General features: G+C 37.0%; 1 protein-coding gene across 1 annotated transcript; it reads right to left on the bottom strand.

Annotated features, from left to right (window-relative positions):
* Window positions 1-21: 21 nt before the first annotated feature.
* Window positions 22-3,202, bottom strand: LOC131329236 (stem-specific protein TSJT1). The gene is made up of 4 exons (XM_058362328.1): window positions 2,917-3,202; window positions 1,573-1,813; window positions 1,356-1,476; window positions 22-365 (listed from the first exon to the last, which is right to left on the bottom strand). The coding sequence occupies exons 1-4, from the start codon at window positions 3,120-3,122 to the stop codon at window positions 172-174; spliced, it is 762 nt and encodes a 253-aa protein (XP_058218311.1). The 5' UTR covers window positions 3,123-3,202; the 3' UTR covers window positions 22-171.
* Between the last annotated feature and the right edge of the window lie 16,266 nt (window positions 3,203-19,468).

The raw sequence follows: 19,468 nt of genomic DNA, 5'->3' as shown, positions 1-19,468 counted from the left end.
CTAGTAGAAGTCATTTCCATGTATTTTGGAAACGTGAAATGCTGAATTATTTCGAAAATCCAAGAATATGTACACTCTGAGCTGTCGAAGGACATCAGAAAACGCAACGAAAAGAGAGAAGCTTCTTCAAAGTGAAGTGAACAACATCAACAACGGGCTTATTTCAAGAGGTTAATGGGAAGAGTCCCAATCGGTCCAATTGGTCTCGCTTCCTCTGCGAGGGATGCTGTTAACCCTGGTGTAGACGTCCACCTTGAAATTGGCTCCACACATTGCCCCTTCGCTGTCGATCCTCGGCATTGCTTTCATCTTGTTCATCGGATGCTCGAAACTCATCAACCCTCCTTCACTGTGGAACATGCAACCTGCATAATGCCCATGCTCATCACCATTATGTACATTATCCTAGTGCAGATACAATCCCAATTGACTTGCAATTGTTACTATTTGAGCATTTTGCAAAACATGGTCCTTCCACTTAACTATCCATGGTTCTTTCTTGTGTACGACTGAAAGGGATTGGACCCTCTCCGGTCCAAAACTTTACAATTTGGGCATTTTGCCAATTTGGGCATTTTGCAAAACATGGTCCGTCCATTTAACTATCCATGTTTCTATTATTGTGTAGTGAGCGAAACCCTCTCCGGTCCAAGTTTGGACTATAGGAACGGTCCAAGTTTTGGACTATACATTGGGAAAATCAATGGTTCACATCCGCTCAAAGACTCTTCAGTCTTCACGCCAAGAATTCAATATTTCCAGCGAAGAGTCTTTGAAAAAATCTGAACCATTGATTGCAGTATTGGATGGTTCAGATTTCAACTGTGTCTGCCAGTCCAAAATATGGACCGGAGAGGATCCGCTTCTTGACCGAAATGGCCTCAGAAAAATCTTCAATCTTGCGGGAAAAAAATTAGATAGAAAAAACAGCCAAATCACCGATAGCGTCATTTTCAAAAAAATAATTGGAAAAGTTTTTGACACTGTAAGTTATGGAGTAGCAAAATTTTAAACTTGCAAACATGATGGTATACTTTTGATTACAAAACATAGAAACCGTAGCCACTGGAGAACTGAACAAGAGGGCCTAGGAAAATTTCAATTGTCCTCATCAAGATGTGTATCCATTTGCTATACAATATCTATAATAACAACCCATCCCCGCACAGTAGTACAATATTGTTCAGACACGTGCAAAGTACGCGCCCACACACACATCCACGTGACCAACCCGCGATTTCGATCTTAAATTTTCTTGTACTAAAAGTCCAATCAAAATCCTCACTTGTATGGCACTAGAATTCCCCCATTCTTATTCTAAATGGGGATCGATAATAGACATTATTGATTCATACCTTTAGGGAAGGGAGCAAAAGATTTGTCACAGCCAGCTTTAATGACCTCCAAATCATCAGAAATAACCACAGACCCATCAGCAGCAATCCCCCAGTACAGCTTAGCCCCGCCATCAGAACCCTAATTAACCACAATATAAGCTACTTATCTCGATGCCATATACTCATATAAACATGAAACTCTTACAGATATTACTAGCTAGCTAGTTACGCATACCAGCGCAGCAAAAACAGTGCCGGCTTTGCTATCGTAAACAACAAAGGAGAAACTTCCCTCCAGTTCCTTCATGACCTGATCGGCTGGATACGGGCCCCTGTCGCGCAGTGTCCGGTAAGCTTCGATCACAAACATGGCCTCGTTTGTGCCCTTTGATAGCCCATATTGTTTGATCAGGGAGCAGAGGTTGTTCAAGCTCCCAAGGAAGAGGCAGTATATATCATCCAGCCCACAAAACATCCTGCAATTTTATCCCGCGTTAACAAATGTCAAATGTGTTTAATTGAGAAATGTTACGGTGACCATTTATTGAGATATGTGACACCCTCGTATCTCAGGGATTATTCAGTGTTCCTAGAGCAATGTTCCACGGACTCTGCCACCACACGGTTGTTGGAGCCCGTGCACTTTGTGGGGGAACCACACTAATGTTTGGTGGGGGAGCCGTAGAGCAATGCTCTAGAAGAACTGAATTGAATAATATCTCCTCAAATCTGTTGAATGCTACTAATGGTTTTTTTTTTTTTGAAATGACAAAAATATTATTAATGAAAAATTCGATAATGGGTACATCGAGGGAGAGATTGAATGCTACTAATGTTCATGGAGGACCCATCGGTTTTACATAAAAAAAAAAACCCTGGAGTATAACTTTTTGTCAGTTCACTACTTGATTGTCCTTAATTCACATTCGATGATCCGTTCATCTCGTAAGGCTCGTCAATTTGCTAATCGGACATTAGTAACTACGTAGGCAGATCACTAAAAGACAAAATTTTAAGAATTATGAGTCCCGATTTTTGCATCTACACATGGACCGTTCACCTTAACAGGACCGCTGATCTAGAGAAATCATGACATGAGTAACAACATATTTTTCACCTTACAGATCATATTTTTCTCTACAAACCAAATAAACGATATATGTGATATGACTATGTAACTACTGAAATTATCGAGGTAACATGGGCCCACAACTACCTACAAATAATGTCCAGACCCTGAAAGAAGGAAGCTGGGGCTGCTGTAAGCAAAACACAGCCGCGTGCTCACCATTTGAAAATATTTTGGATGGTTTGGATTTGAAAGCAAACTCTTTTCTGAAAGAGTGTTTTTAGTCGATACGGACGGTAAGACATGGCACAACTGCACGCTGTTGTGTTTGCCGTTGCTGTGTTTGCTCACAGCAGCCCCCGATTCCCTGTATGTAGCCTCTTGTAATAAAGTGAGTAAATAAATACTCCTATGATCATTCCGAATGGACAGCGTACCAAAACTATAGTGCTGCTACTAGAATATACTAACATGTATTAATGTATATGCACGAATAATAGGTAGATATACCGCTGATGAAGGGAGAAAGGGGTGTCCGGGCGAACGTAAGCGAGAGCGGCGGCTTGTCCGAAGCTCATTGAGAAGGTATTAGTGCGAGGGTGGTGAGAATTGAGGAAGTCTTCGAGAGTCTCATCCGGCAGCTTCTGTTTCCTGGATGCGGGGCTGTTCAGCTCCTCCGGTGGATTCGCAAACGCCTTGTGAAATATCGCCAGCATCTTCTCTCTCTCTCTCTCTAGAATCCAAACTCAAATTGATGTGAATTAAGCTGATACTAGTATATGCCACGGGAAAGGGCACGCACTTTGTGGATTATATATCCAGTGGATAGAGCAGGTGTGGGGCCAATTTTGGAGTGGGCGCGGTGAGCTGGTTTTTTGTTTTTTGTTCTCAAGAGGTATTCGGACCGGTTTATGCGAACTTCGGCTAATTTCATTTTCAATCCGATTAAAGATAATTCATCCACGTTAAAACAAAAGAATTCAAAGAAAATACAGTATGTTTTTGCGACTTGACTTAAAAATCGAATCTTGATCAATTACGAAAATCAAACCCACCAATTCGGACTCTGGCGCGGTGGGGGTGGTTGCAGTGTTATCATTGCGTAGCGGGATTGAGTTGTCCAATTTGGTTAAGGAAGAGTATTGTTGGATGGATGGATAAGGTTTTCTCGTTTTCCGATGTCTTTTGTCCACTTTGATAAGGACTTTGTCTTTTTCTTTTTTTGCCCTTTTCTGAGGGTAATTACTATCTCCACTCTTAACAAAGTTTGGTTGGTTGCACTGTGCAATTTTGGATTACCTCGATCAGTTTGTTATTGCCAACCGAAGTTATTTAATTATTCTGTTTTCTTGTGTCCATGGGTAATTGATACTACTATCATTCCATGACGCAAATCAAACAGAGGAGAGCCTAATCTGGTGTTTGAGTGTTTCTAATTCCACTCCAAACTTGGTCATCATGGGATAGCCTAATCTTGTGTACTTTTTTTGGTCAGGCAAAGAAAACAGCAAAATACTAGTAGTACCAGCTAGAAGAAGAAAAACCAGGCGCAGGGAGGGAGCAACGAGAGTCAAGAATGGAGGGCCGATAGCGCTATTGCTGACTTTAAAAACTATCCAGCTAAAGGGATTGGTGCAGGAGAAAAATTCTTATCCGAATCTGGGAAAAAAGAAGGCTGACGAATGAAGTTCCAAATCATATTGGTTTAATTAGTTGTTTAACCCCCCATTGTATTCCTTTATAATTCTGTGGGCATGTATTTCATACACTTTGTTTAGGGCCCGCTGAGAAAATATCTTTCATATATTCGTGTGTGTGTGTTCCACACATTTAGTTCAAGACGCGAGAGTATATATCGCACTTTGGAGCGTTGTTTTCCGTGAAATCAAGAGAATATGCGTATTAATCTAAACGAAATAAGAAATTCGAATCCACGTGAGAGGTAAACTCGGAGAATTATATTGGAAAAAGTTTCCTGCATAATGGAGTTACAACTCCTTTTATAAGGAACATGCCCAAACACTAGCAAAACTACCATAAAAAAACTAAGAAAATTAGAAACTAGAAAGAAAAATAAGACTTTCCCAACCAAAACCAACTAAAACGGAATTATACGCCAAGGGTAACAAAAGTTCCAAATATTTCCTAAAAAAGGCAAAAATATTAAATTGAAAACCTAAACGAAGGAATTAGGCCAAAATCCACCATCAGTCAAGGTTTTTTTTTTTAAATCTCGACCGTTAAAAACACCATTCAACGGTTGCGAACACTCCAACGGCATCTTTGCAGTTGGACTGCAAACAAGTCTTGTGCTTCTTCTTCTTTTTTTATATCAGGATATCACAGTAGAGTTTTGATAGACTTTTATCACACGATATCTCCTACTGCTGATTACATGATTCCCATTGCGAGAAACATATATAGACAAGAGTTTCAAGTTTAGACCATTTTCTCATCATCTAAATAAAATTGCAGACCTTGCGCAATGTTAAGCACCATCTTTGACCAACTGGAGTTAATGTCTGGTGACGTAAATGTTACAGAAGCATATTTGTTTCCGTCGCAAACAACTTAGAGAAAGACGAAGAAGTACATGGGGGACAACAACTCTCTTAATTTTAGGACGTATACGAGAAGACGGTAAAAAAGGGTGATGTTCATCTTCTTAAGTAGATAGGTGAACAAAACTTAACTCGCTAGAAAGGGAGATGAAATGATTATATTTTGGAAATTGAATTCTACACTCTCTTTTTTGACATCTATATTTTTTTTTTTTGTCTTCTAGCAAAAAAATTACATACACTTTCAACACTAAAATCCAAAAAAATGAGTGTAAATGTCAAAAACGAGAACGTAGAATTCAATTTCCTTTTGTCCTTTGTTTCTTTTTTTATAGATTTTGATTTGCACTTCAATAGAAGCTTTGACATGTTCAATGAAGTACTCATCCACTCACCGAATCCCTTTGTATTGTTTTATATGAGCTTTAAGGCTTTTTAGGTGCTGATCGAGCTTTGTCCCTATAAAGTTTCTTTTTGATTGGCATCTTGCTAATCAAGGAATTGTTTCGTATGGGCATTTGTTGTCATTTTCCTTACTCCCTTTGATCTTTGTATTTCCTTTAAAGATTAAATTTTTTTTTTCCCGTTTAAAAAAATTATTTTCACTTGTTATGCTCTTTTATCACCTTTTTTTTTGTACGAATCTATTTGTTTTTTTAGTTTTGGATCCACTTTGTAAAGGTACTATTTGGAGCCCGTTCCCAAACCCAATCCTCTGAAATATTCTTGAATTCCAAGCCCGGCCCACTTCATTCACATAGGGTCAAGGAAACATATGTCAGCCCATTCATGGCCCGGCTTGTCATGAAGCCCATTTCGGCAATCCCAAACAATAACTTAAGGAGTCTTCAGTTCCATGGCCCAGCCCAGTTTATCCATTCTTTTTTTGGTACACATGAACATGAAAACAAACTAAAAAACCTCTCGAAAGCCACTCCCCTCATATCAGTCTCAAGGAGGGGAATGAGATCATCAGGAGGAATGATATGAGAAACCATCTTGTGCTCTTGATCAATGCACATGTTTGCAAGTTTGTCCATAACCTTGTTGCCTTCTCTCAGTGTTTGCCTTAGTCTGCAACCCATAGCCCCTAGGAGGGCTTTGCAATCTTTTATCAGAATGATACAAGGGGAATGCTCAGGCGGATCCTCCGTGATCAGCGCAATAGCAGAAGTCGAGTTTGATTCCACCTCCATCAGCTCCATTCTTTGATTCCGAATCAGCACCTCTGAAGATACCCCATAGCTCCGCTCCTAGGCTTGTACAGTCTTTGAGTCACAAGACACAAGTCTTACAGGGCCAGGAGCAGCACAAGTAGTGGAACAAAAACTCATTAACGAGTCACAAATGCCCAATTTTTTTTCCTTCTCATCTATTGTGTGTCGTAGTAGAAATTGAAGTGAGCTGTAGATATACTCGACTACATAGTTGATGTCTTGAGGAACCACGTAAAATCAATGCACCTTCCTTTTTGTGTTTTCTTGGATGATTATTCTTAGACCTCTGTGTGTGTATCAGTTTCACCGACTTCTCAATGACAGAGATACTTTTACAAACTAAATTCTAAACTCTCTTAATTACATTTTTTTTTTAGCTTATCATGACTAATTCACAAACTACCGAAACTTCATTATAAAAATTTACTTATATTGAAGCGCGCAAAAATACGTACACACTTACATAGGCGTGAGACTAGGTTCATCCTATCGTTATTTGGTATGAAACTGATCACCTAAATCGTAGAAGAATAGGTAAGTTTGTTTGTAAAAAGTGTTTGTATCCGGACCAACAAATTGTCCCCAATTGGCTAGGACTTGTGATTTCGGAATTAAGAGTAACACGCTCAAGATTGAAGTGATAGGATTTCAAAGATTAAATACTAACTTATTCACCGTCATACAAAATTAACTTGTGTCCACAGAACTAAACTACTACAGGAACTCAAAATTGAGAGCGGGATTCTCGTCCCATACTCGCGTTCCCACTCTCACACACGTACGCAAATTACGTGACTTAGTAAGAGAGAGAGAGAGAAGTTTTTTTATATTTTTTTGATGTGAGAGATCAGTTGTCGTGTAGATAAGCCGTGTAGCATCTCACCACCCACCAATCCATTTGTAATTATCAAACCAGCTAATTGTACGGGTGCGTCTTTATTTTCTTTGTACGCGGTACCAACTCATCAGTTGACCATAAATGCGGAAGCATTTTTATTTTACTTTCTTTGTACTTATCCGTCACATGTGAAACGTACGGTCTTCTGACAGCTCACACGTCACCCTCGTACCCCACCACGCGCGCCTAGTACCAACAGAGGAGAAATCAATCATTGTACTGACATATGATGCTCAAACGGGTGCTCTCGTTGCGTGATGCACGGGATGGGACCTAAATTCTGTCTTGAACCTTACTTCAATGTGTGATGGAAAATAGAAATGATATTATGAGCATCACATAGAAGTGACCCATAACACCGATAAACTTTGTCCAACATGGGGATCATGTGCTGGGCTCCCCACTTTTTTTTTTTGACGTTTTTGATCTTTCACATTCTGGAGTGTTGTGCGCTTGCGATGCCTTCAATCATGCCTTAGTCCCTTCCTAGATGAAAAGCATATAAATCAAAGGATTTGTAAATCAGCGGTTATTTTCCAAGTGAAATTAGTGTTCGAGCCATTGGACAACTTCTGAATTTTCTGTGAACTAACTTACTAATTCCCTGCTAAACTCTTGCTGATGTATATAATATTGATAAAAAAACAAAAGAAGATGAAAAGCATATAATCAAGTAGATGATCCTCTTCTACAACGGCTTGGAAGAATTGTAATTGATTCACAAGTATGGATCTCATAAGAAATACTATACTCTTGTACATATTGAAAAAAATTGTACGGTAAAATACTCTTGTAGGGGTCTCATGACTCTCATTAACCAAATTAAGGCAATTGGTAAGCCAATCCTTTTTGTTGCAGAATACATCCATCATGAATTGCAAGTTCATACTTGGGAAATAATAATGTCAAAACTGTTTTTGTTAGTGCACAAAAGGTTTGTACCATGTGCAGAGTACAAGATTTTTATGTATTAGAGTTTTGGTACTAACAAAAACAGTTTTGGCATTATCACTACCCAATTATTGTTATTCTCTACTTTATTGCTATATATCGGTGTGCCTCTCAAATCGTTTGTATGTAATTTTATTTTATTTTATTTTTTATCATCAAATCACGTAAAAAGCTTAAAAGACGAATAGATTTACTTGATTCAGTGATTAAAACAAAAAAATACTCGGTTAAAGTAGGTATAAAGAATTTAAGCTCATTTGTTGGATGATAACGTTCTTACCAATAAAAAAATGCGAGCCGAGGGCCTACCGTCTAATCTTCTATCCTAAAAAAAGATGCTTCGCATTTCTCTTAATAAAATAATTTTTAGTTTTATTTTCCTTATTGGGTATGGTGGTTACATTTAATTAATATCAAGGAAAGCCTTAATTTGTTCAATTGTTTTTTAGATCTGTGATATTGCGGGGCGGTTCTGTGTACAAGGTCATATCAACATCTTGGCTCTACTGGTTACAGTTCACACTTCTTTCACTTTGCTTTCTTTGGTTGGACGCAGGGCCGGCTTATGCCAAAGGCAGGAGAAGTTTGCGCTTTCGGCCTCCCAAAAAAGTTAAAAATGAAGGCTCTCAAAATTTTAGGATCCTTATATGTATATGTATGTATAAATGGCCCCTAAAAAAATTTGTACTAGTCTCATTTACACAAATAGACCCAATTGAAATTTAAGAGCCACAAAATAGGCCAAAACGATGGAATTATTCATTAGAAATACTAAAGCGTTAAAAAAAAAAGGGAATACCGGAAGAATATATTGCGCCAATCCAAAAAAGAAGAAGAAAGAAACGCAGCAAGCTGCAAACGCTTCATGCTTCACACTTGAGGAATCGCGCAACAGGAATGGAAGACAACAACCAATGACCGTGGACGGAAAATACTTGCATATGGAATTCCTTGATAAAAAATTATCTTCAAGTACGAATGACTCGAGAAAGATTAAATAGATTGGCTATATTGTCTATCGAGAAGGAGTTGGTGAAACAACTTGACTATAAAGACTTAATTAGTACATTTGCAGCAAAAAGTGCGATAAGACTAATTTTCAAATGATAGATTTTGAGGTATTGTAATAGTTGCATTTTTTTTAGGGATAATTACATATATGCTTCTATTTTGTAATGGTAAATCTTTTGTAATGATTTTTTTTATGAGACTCTTTGTAAATCACTTTTGTATAAAAAAAAATAGGGAGGCCTCATTTAAGATGTTCGCTTCTAACCTTCAAAACTTATGAGCCGGCCCTGGTTGGACGGTCGGGGGTGTCCGGACAACCTTACACGTACTTCGATTAATTGTTTCTCCCGTCCGGTCGAAAACAGATCATCCATGTCAAGACAAAGTGATTCACAAAAAATTTCTTTCTTGCAGCCTGAACCAAGAAATCGAACCATATTCAATTGAGTGAATTGCAAACCCACCAACCAGCTCAACTCTCTGCTAGTAATTTCATACTACTTCATCTCCATATTTCAATTTACTTGTCCGTACCACTTGGCTTCTCACTTGCGTGTCTCTTTCCTTTTGAAAATTCGTGTCCTTTCAAGCATTCGGTCTTCTGGAAATTTTAATTCCACATTCAAATACACACTCAATCACATACCTATACTCATAATAAGAGTGGGTTTCACATTTATTGGTTGTATAATGTGTGCGAATTTCACTTCTATTATGAATAAAAATGTGTAATTGGATATATATTTGAATGTAGAGGTAGAATAATTGTTCTGTTTAAAAGGATGATATACAAGTCCTTTTCCAAGCACGTTTTTTTGGGTTTGGTCCAAACAATGAATGACAGCAGACAAGTGGAAATGGCCTGGTTTTTTGGATCGTTGGAAACCAAACCCCATCAATAAAGCAAATGTGTAATGCACAAGCCAACAAAACACATGATAAGTGCATGTACTGGCGACTGGCGTTTGATTTGATTTTTTTGTTTTAGACACGACAGGTTCAGCGATTTCATCAGAGAAATATCTCATGAATATATTCTCCTATTGCCCCTTTGATGATCTATCACAACAAATAAAGGTGGGGGTATTCTAGGGAAGCGGGGGGCTGCTGTCCCCTTGGGGACAGCAGCGTGCTGCTGTGCCCGATTCTGGGCCCACTCCGGTCTCGCTCAGATGATCGGAATCGTTCACTTTGTAGAGCTTGTCGAGTAGAAATAACCATGCAAAAAATCAGCTTAATTGGATATCGTTAAATGTCTGATCGGAACCTTTTCAAAAAGGAAATTTCTTCCTTAATTTTATTTTTGGGAACTTTCTGTTTCTTTCCGAGATTAGTCGAGATGAGCGTAAGTTATTCCGGACATCTGAGTTATCAAAAAACTTTTTGTCGCCTATGAGCTAGGTTACATTAGTATGTGATAATTTTGTGGTACATAATTTCACCTCATGATACTCATTGATCGAATTTATTATCTTGTAAAGGTTATAACATCACCATGCGAGAAGCAAAATCCGACCTTTATTTTTCTTCTTGTTTTCTATCCATACGGTTTGTTTTTTTTTTTTATCGATATTGATTTTAGAGTAAGCCAAATAATATTGAAATTTTATGATCTTAATACAAGCAACCAAAAAAAGAAAGAGGAAAAGTAAGTAAGGTAGCAGATGGGAATTAATCATGATCATTTCTCGTTCAAAGCATCTTCCCCAATGGAATAACTTGCATTTGGTCATCCCCAGTTTTTAAAAACCAAACGAAAACAAAATAAGAAATGAAAGTGAAGTTTCTGCTACTGTATATTAAATTCATTTTTTATTATTACTTGCAAAAAGGCAATGTACTTTCATCGATTCTTAATTGCATTAATTGACTTAAATGCGACAATATATATATATATATCCTTCCAAGCTTATACAAAATGTAAGGGTGATGATGATACGCTATCATCCACCAAATTTAATATTGATTTAGACGCCTCATCATTCAGTAAAGAGACTAAATAAATGAAAATTAAGTCAGACCTTAATTTATAACAGAAACTGAAAAATTATTCGGCGTCCCTCATTTCTCCTCCACTTACAAAATTTGTAGGACGCATTTTAAGTGTAGGTCCATCAAAATTTTTGTGATGGTGGAGTTCTGACCAGGGACACTGAATAATCTCTAAAAAAATAAAAAATAAAAAACTTGCCTTGGTGGTGATATTTATTCATGTCTTCCTCTCCCAAAACTTACAAACATAGTTAAGGAAACACTAAAAAGAATGTAAAGTCTATTTTTTTTCCGGACTTATACTCTTAAACTTATTTTTCGATTACATACGCCTTTTTTTTAGGTAACCAACCCAAAAAAGATATATAGATTCTTCTAAACAATCATACGTCGTTCCCTTTTATAACCAAACAAATGAAAGAGAAGATAAAAGAACTCAATATTATTTCCAAGCATTTTCTTTCGTTTCCTTTCCTTTTCTTGCACACAAGAATTTACGGTTCCGAAACGCATCACTATATTGATTTCAATATGGTAATTGATTTTCGCACTCCCATTTCCCCTATTTGATTTGTCCTATCGAAACTTAAATATTTAACATTAGGCTTTCATTAAAAAAGAATCCACGCATTAAAGGGTATTTAGGTAAATTTATGTAGTAACTAACAAAAAAAGAGTGCGATTATAGAAGGAGAGGCTAGGATAATTAGTATTCATAGAAGACTTACGAAACGAAGTACCACATCTGGTCCAGAGTACAAACATAAGGAACATAACGTGCAAGGTAGGAAATTAACAACTAAACCTAGTCTGACACTTGCCTAATGTTCAGACTATCTCTAAGAACAAACTCTCTCATATCAATAGGCATTTTTATAAGAAACACAAGGTTATCTTCTTGTTCAGCTCCCCATCGAGCAAGATAGTCTGCGCATATATTGATTGGTTGAGCGGCAGGTACGACCAATCGTGGTATTGGTTCGAGCCATGAGATAGTGGGCTTCTTTTACATAATAATTAGTGTTTGCTTCCCCGCATGGATGATTCTTCATTCATAGTATAATATTCATAATTAAACACAAGGATCGATTAGGTGTGGACTTCACTGAACACAACATTAATAATTGAGTTTCGGTTATGATCTCTTTCTTCATTGTTGGTTATGATCTCCTTCGGAGTGGGTAAATAATGGAGTAGTAGTAGTAGTAATTAATGAAGTGAAAAACAAAACCAGTTGTCATCTTCATGGCTTTATCCCCACCAACTTTAATTTGGTTGCCTTTCTCCAGACTCTTTTAGCACTAGTACTTTTTTCAGTTTTTGTATAAGGTTTGAAATGTATTTTTCTTTTTACTTTGGTGGGCACTTGTAGTATTGATAAGAACCTTACCTAGTTACCTGGCCTAAAACAAGATGTCAAGAACAATGTGGTGAGAATGGGTTATGCTCGGTTTGGTTGCTTTTTTTAAAAAAAAAAAAAATTCAATTCAAAAAACACTCATTACCTCTACTTTCAATTATTATTCTTATTTATCTTTCTACTCATTACCTCATCTGCAATCATTTTCTAATTTTTTATCTCTATTTCTCTCAACTCATTACTCTTATCTCCAATCATTACTCTAATTTCTCTCTTCACTTATTATCCCAAAAACCAAACTCAAAAATTCTCAAAAACTCATCCAAACACAGATTAATTTTTCAATGCTAGGTGGGTATCATATGGTACCTGCTCGGCACATTTGGGCCATCCATTCTTGTTTTAATCTAAGCCGTTCAAAAGTGCATTGGATGACCCGGATGTGCTGAGCGAGCACCACATGAAATATATATATCCACCCAGCATTGAAAAATTTCTCGATGAGAGCTTCTCCAACCCATCTCTAAAATTCTTAAATGGAGAATGGATGTAACATATTGAAGGGAGATTTTATAATTTATTCTTACTTTTTGCACTTTATGAGAGAATTTAGGAGAGACTTATCATACTTTTTAAAGCATCTCCAACCTATCTCTAAAACCCCAAAATGGAGATTGAATGTGACATATTGGAGGGAAATTTTATAATTTATTACCACTTTTTGCACTTATATAAGAGAATTTCGGAAGGACCCATCATACTTTTTAGAAATTTTGTCTCCAAAATGAAAGTAGTGTCTCCATATTTGGAGAACCAAATACAATTTGGAGACCCAAATATCTAAAAAGTATGATGGTTCCCTCTTAAATTCTCTCACAAAGTGCAAAAAATGAAAATAAATTATAAAAACTCTCTTTAATATATCACATTTATTCTCCATTTTGGAGTTTTAGAGATGGGTTGGAGATGCTTTTCGATATTTGGGTCTCCATATTTGGAGACTCTACTCCCATTTTGAAGACAAAATTTCTGAAAGTACGATGGGTCCTTCATAATTTTTTTCATACAAAAAGTGAGAATAAATTACAAAATCTTTCTCTAATATATCACATCCATTCACTATTTTAAGATTTTAAAGATGAATTGGAGATGCTATGAGAATGGGATCAAGCGGGTAAAGCATTTCAAGCAAACGCGGAGTACGTACGTGGGATGATTTAACAAGGGGCCAGCCAGATCAAACAAAAAAGATGGGGAGTACTAGGACTGCCCGTGAATCAGTTTGATACAAATGGGTCCGGTTTTCATTCCATCAGCTCGCAGCGAATTGTCATTTCTCTCTCCGTCAGCCGTCTGTTGCGTTGTTGGGTTGGTTTGATTTGGACAGTTTTTAACGGATTTGAGCATACAATTTATTTTTTTATATACACCAAAAAAATTTTAAAAAAAAGTTTCAAAATTTCAAATCCAATTAAGTCCGTCACAAATTCAAATCAATATTACTTAGAATTAAGTTACATGATCCACCCAAATATTTAATGATAAAACTTTTAAATGTCAACTTGGCGCTAGACTAGAACATGAACTTGATTCAGATTCTAATGTACCAAAAAAATAGAGAAGATTATAACATTTTCAACATAAAATATAAAGGGCGCTGTTATTCGCAGCCTTTTATTTTCTCCCATAGCCCGGTAAAAATTTTCAATTATACTCGACAGTTAGTTATCGAAATTGAGATATATTTTCAGCATCCAATTACCAAAATATAATATTTTTTTCAACAGCTATTTATCGAAAATGTATGTTTGGCAGTTGTTTACCGAAAGTTGAACATATTTTCGATATGTAGTTACCAAAATATAATCTTGTTTTCAAGTATTTATTTACCGAAATATTATGTAAGGTTTTCAACAATCATTTACCGAAATGTAGTGAGTTATGGGAGAAAATAAAAGACTGCGAATAGCAGCGCCCAATATAAAACCATCCTAGGATACATGTTTATTAATTTATTACCTGTGAAATTTTGTTCAAATGACTCAACATCATTCATAATCTTTGAAAGAGAAATAAGAACATTGTGGATTGGACGGATTGAGAGAATTGGACGGATCCGAATAGGATCTGTTAGAATTAGTCTTTTTAGATTAGTATCCGTTCATAACATGTCTCGATTTGGTTCGATTTGGTACGGATTGGACGGATCGAATGGATTAAGTGGTTCAGTTCATCCGTTGGACACCGTAGGGAGTACTACTCTCCTACCGTATCACGTGATTCACAAGACACCAAGTGGAGGTCCCCATTGCTCTAGCCTTTCCCATTGCACCACTCTATAAAACTACATCGTAGCGGATCAAAAGAAAAAAAAAATTTAAAACTACATCGTACCCTTTTTTGTATGGATGAGCAAAATAACCATGAAACCGTGAATTCAGTCCAAACCAATCCAAACCGAATAATTTGGTTTGGTTTTTTAATGATGTGGTTAGGTCTTGGTTTAAAAAAAATAAAAACCGTGTTAAATGGTTTGGTTTATGTATTTACGTTAATAGTTCTGGTTCCAAACCAATCCGAACCGTGTGATAGACACACACACATATAGTATATAATTTGTTTAGATATACTTAATAAACTTAATTTCCTTATCTAATACTCTATTCCACCACCCTATTCTTTTCTTTCATTTTCAATATTAATTTTCTAAACTTCCTATTCCTACAATTTCATTACGCTAAACATACATGGTTTGGGCTTAGTAAAGTGATTTCCTACTCTTTTATCATGGTAACTTACTTTCTAATGTATTCTATTATTATTTAGTTGATTGATGTTAGTGAGTTTTGATGATTTTAATATATTAATTTCAATATAACTTTTAGTTTAAGTTATCTATGCAATTTTAAGTACTTAAAATAGTTTATAGTAATGATATCTCAATTTTAAACGAACCGTGATTTAAAACCGAAACCAAACCGCCTTTGAATGGTTTGGATTGGTTTGGTTTTATGAATTTTATGGATTAGATTGGTTCTCTAAATTCATAATCCGTAAGTAGTGGTTTGGTTATTGGATTACTATAAAATCAGACCAATCCGATCCATGCTCACTCCTACTTTTTTGTCGTGTAATTATTAAACTCAATGAGTGCTGTTCCCACTTCCCAGTGTGTGCGCATCGGTCAATTGTTATTCCAACAAAGCTATAGGGACCAATTGGTCCCTTACTGAAATCGTATTGATAGCCGTGTTAGATCATTTTCGGCCACCAGACGATCGATCCGAGTCATTCAAAAATTTTATAAAAAAAAAAACGAGGGGGCCCATATATACATGAAAAATAAATTGTTTGGATCAAGCACTCTACACATATCAGATGCCGTTGATTCCCGCATGGGCCCTCGCGTTTTTTTTTATAGAATTTTTGGACCGTTCGGATCAGCTGTCCGATGGTCGAAGACGGTCCGGAGTAGCAGTTGGTACGATTTCGGTAGGGGACCAATCGGTCCCTATAGCAGAACTCATTACTATTATCCCAGTTGTACCCGCGAGTTTTCTTGTCTAATGATTCGTCCAACAAGCAATTATTCAATGTCCATGGGCACCTGGCTTATTTTCCATCAAATATTGTGATGAGTAATTACTATACACATTGCCTGAGACTTACAAAATGAAAAACTTGTATATGGTCAATCAAAAGGAATCAATTCCTCTCCATACTCTATCTCTTCATACTCAACCCAACACTGAGAATCAGAACCGTTCATCTCGTAAAACTCGAACACGGTGAATTCATTCATGATCCCACGGAGAGAATGTTGATTCTCCCTTTCTTTTCTAATCTTGATATTTAAAATGAATCTTGATATTTATGGGATTGACTTTTCTTTCCACTGTGCCTTTCATGCTTAATATTTTGTCTTCCGTCTTTCTGATGAAATGTACGAAAGGCTGGAAATGAGACCTAATTCCTTTCCAACCAAAAAGGAATGAGGAGCAACATGCTACGCATACAGCTATATACTGTAGTTGCATTCGTAGATGTTTGAAAATGTACTTGAATTTCAGACAATACGCACATGGAAGTTCCATGTCGAACTGCTTTAACATATCTACAGCCAAATTTGTCTAGAGCATTTGTGTCTGTAACATTGTTACTATTAATTAACGATTGATTGACTGAAGGACTGGCATCAGAGGATTCATTTGTCTGTTTGGTTTGAGGATTCATCAGAGGTTTGTGTTTTCACATGGGCGCCTTGCTAGCAGGTCAATGAATACGTTCACACTCGGTCGGGTTTCAGATCTACAATCAATATGAATCAATGGTATATTTTCCTCTCGTGCTGTGAGTTATTTTTTGGGACGTTGTTGCTATCGCCAAGAAAATAACCGTCCAAGCAGTGAGACGCACAATTTTGCTAGTATGGTCAAATAACTGTTTGATTTATGCATCTTCTCGGGTCTCGGGTACAAAACCTCTCAGGTGCTATGAGTTCGTATGGGACCAGTTCGTATGAGCTAATTGCCCTGGATTCAATTGAGTTTTCCGCTAGTGAACGGTAAGATTAGATTTTCAGGAATTAGTCGAGGTGCACCTATGTACGCTAGTTCGTACTCACGGTCCTTCCAGTAAAGGCAAAATGCCTAATGTAGTTTGACACAGAATTAACTTTTGGATTGGTTCCTTAATACGCAAAGCGACAAAATGCACAAGCTAAACCACAAAAGGATCGGCCATAGTACCATTGGGTTGGAAAGTGCGGTTTAGCTTGTGCATTTTCTTACAACTGATAGTTCCCAACAAATTCGGCCAAACCAGCAAACAAGTCACAGGCAAAGAATAAATAAGAAAATGACATAAAAGACGACAGATTAAGCCCAAACCGAAAAGTTATTGGTAACGATTTGATTTGAATTCGCGGGTGAGAATGAATCTATTCCGTCTAATGTTTTCGTTTCAGCCTCATTTTCGGGCATGAGCAGTAGTGCTCGTAATAGTAATAATACTACTAATAATAATAAATAACATAAAACACATTGATTTCCCATAGTTTGTTGAATACATCCATGACTTGCACCAGTTCTACTATTTATAGAGCTAATAAAAAGTACAAGTTACATCGACTACTGCGTATAGCAAGTATTTATATTACAATGTTTACATCATTAATAACCATGGTACCCCTATTTAAATTTCGAGAACTCTCTGCCCCTAAACCTTGAACTCTTAGCGAATCACAACCAAAACCGAATCAGGTCTTCCGTCCAACACCAATATGTTAATTAATTCTCGCTTCTTTTTCTGTCGTACGTGCATCCAAGGCCCTCAGCCCAACTTCAAGATGTGTTTCATTTTTTTTTTTTTTATAAGTATGTGTTTCATTATTTAATCAAACAGATCAAGAAGTTGAGGATCATATCATAAAGAAAAACAGATCACAGTTTGACCAAGAATTTAAAATAATCTCATGCGTGATGATGGCCCTGGTCTTCCTTTTTCAAAAGCACCCAGAAACCCAGTATTATAGTGTCTAGTGTCTACTCTAGCATTGGTGAGTAAATATACTCCTACCTAAATTACTAGTCATTATTGCCCCCCTTTATTTTAACAATTAATTGACGAGGAGTTAAGATAGGAAAAAGGTCCACCAAAATTTATGAACAATGAGTAAGCAAGAGGCAGGACCCATTTTGCACTTTTGGAGATAAAATAATGCTCCGTTCCGGAAACTTTTTTAAAAAATAAATATTTATTTTACCACTTCTAATTAAAAATAAGAAGGGGCATTCCACAAAATCCTTCTTAAAAAGTTTATTTCACATTTTCAAACTCAAAAATAATGTAAATGAAAAAAAAATTCAATTTTTTTGACCGTATTAAAGATCTCAATGAGATCTATCAAACAAGATCCATAGTGGTAGGAAAATTATTTGCGTAAACACATGATTTTTGAGCTTGAAGTTGCCTTATACAAAAAATAAGACTGTTGCTATGATAATGGGCGCCGGCGGAGGGAAATCGTACGCGCGGCCTCGCTGGGCCATCTCCGGCCACCGGACGACCGATCCTCATATATACACGGAAAAGGGGTGCTCGGATCAAGCACCCTACACACCTCGGATGCCATTGATTCTCGCGTAAGCCCCCTCGGGTTTTTTTTATAGAATTTTTGGACGGCTCGGATCGGCCGTCCGGTGGCCCGAGACGGCCCGGCGCGGCCACCGGTACGATTTCCCTCCCGGCGCCCATTGATACCTATATAAATTCTACCAAAATAATTACCACCCTTCTTATTTTTCGAAACAATCCTTCTTATTCAACAAAAAATAAGTTCTTAATTCCTTTCTGGAACACACCCTAATTCTTCCAAGGCCCTTTTCCACTAAGGGCTTTTGGAGATCATCCATTTATAGCATTTTCTAGAAAAAGGTTTACATGGTGGGCTATAATTTAGGTAGTGGGTGGAAAAGCAATAGGATTCTTAGATGTCATGGTAGATCTCAAACCAGGGAAAAGGTCCTCTCCAACTCTCCAAAAAGAAATAGAGGGTACCCTTTTGTTTGTTTATCACTTTTGTCATAATCATTTCGATAATTCAGAATTTCTTCAGAATTTGTCGAGAACATTAACCATGTCGAAATCATATGCAAAAATAATTCCAATTTAGTGGTTCTTCAATCCCAAAGATTGGCCTAGTGGTGAAGGCCAGAGAATTAAGGGTTTTTTTTTCCCTCATTAGATCTCAAAATTTCAAAGTTTTGCTCTCCCTTTAAATAGAGACAAGTAAGCGGTGGAATTGATTTCTCATAATTAGTTGGGGTGCGCGTAAGCTGACCTAGATGCCTGATTACTAAACACCAATTATGAAGCAGCTTGCACATTATTGGTTGGAGCTCATGCATGAGGGCAATTAATTGTTATTCATTGATTCATGTTTGGCACATGGCATATATGGTATATGCATTATGCACGCCAACTACACAAACATGATCGACCATGTCCATGCAATTTGCTAGTATAGCTTAAAGAGTATCTGTTGGAATTAACTGACTCTACAAGTAGCTAG

This window comes from Rhododendron vialii, chromosome 6a, assembly GCF_030253575.1.
Source record: "Rhododendron vialii isolate Sample 1 chromosome 6a, ASM3025357v1".
Classification (NCBI taxonomy): domain Eukaryota; kingdom Viridiplantae; phylum Streptophyta; class Magnoliopsida; order Ericales; family Ericaceae; genus Rhododendron; species Rhododendron vialii.
The sequence above is the reverse complement of the archived record's forward strand: the minus strand, read 5'-3'. Positions and strand labels throughout refer to the sequence as shown.

Excerpts from the sequence above, each read along its gene's own strand:
- LOC131329236 (XM_058362328.1), bottom strand. The coding sequence starts at position 3,122 with ATGCTGGCGATATTTCACAAGGCGTTTGCGAATCCACCGGAGGAGCTG. Across the intron at positions 1,814-2,916 it reads CCTTTCTCCCTTCATCAGCG|GATGTTTTGTGGGCTGGATG; the intron begins GTATATCTACCT and ends ATAAAATTGCAG. Across the intron at positions 1,477-1,572 it reads GCACTGTTTTTGCTGCGCTG|GGTTCTGATGGCGGGGCTAA; the intron begins GTATGCGTAACT and ends GTGGTTAATTAG.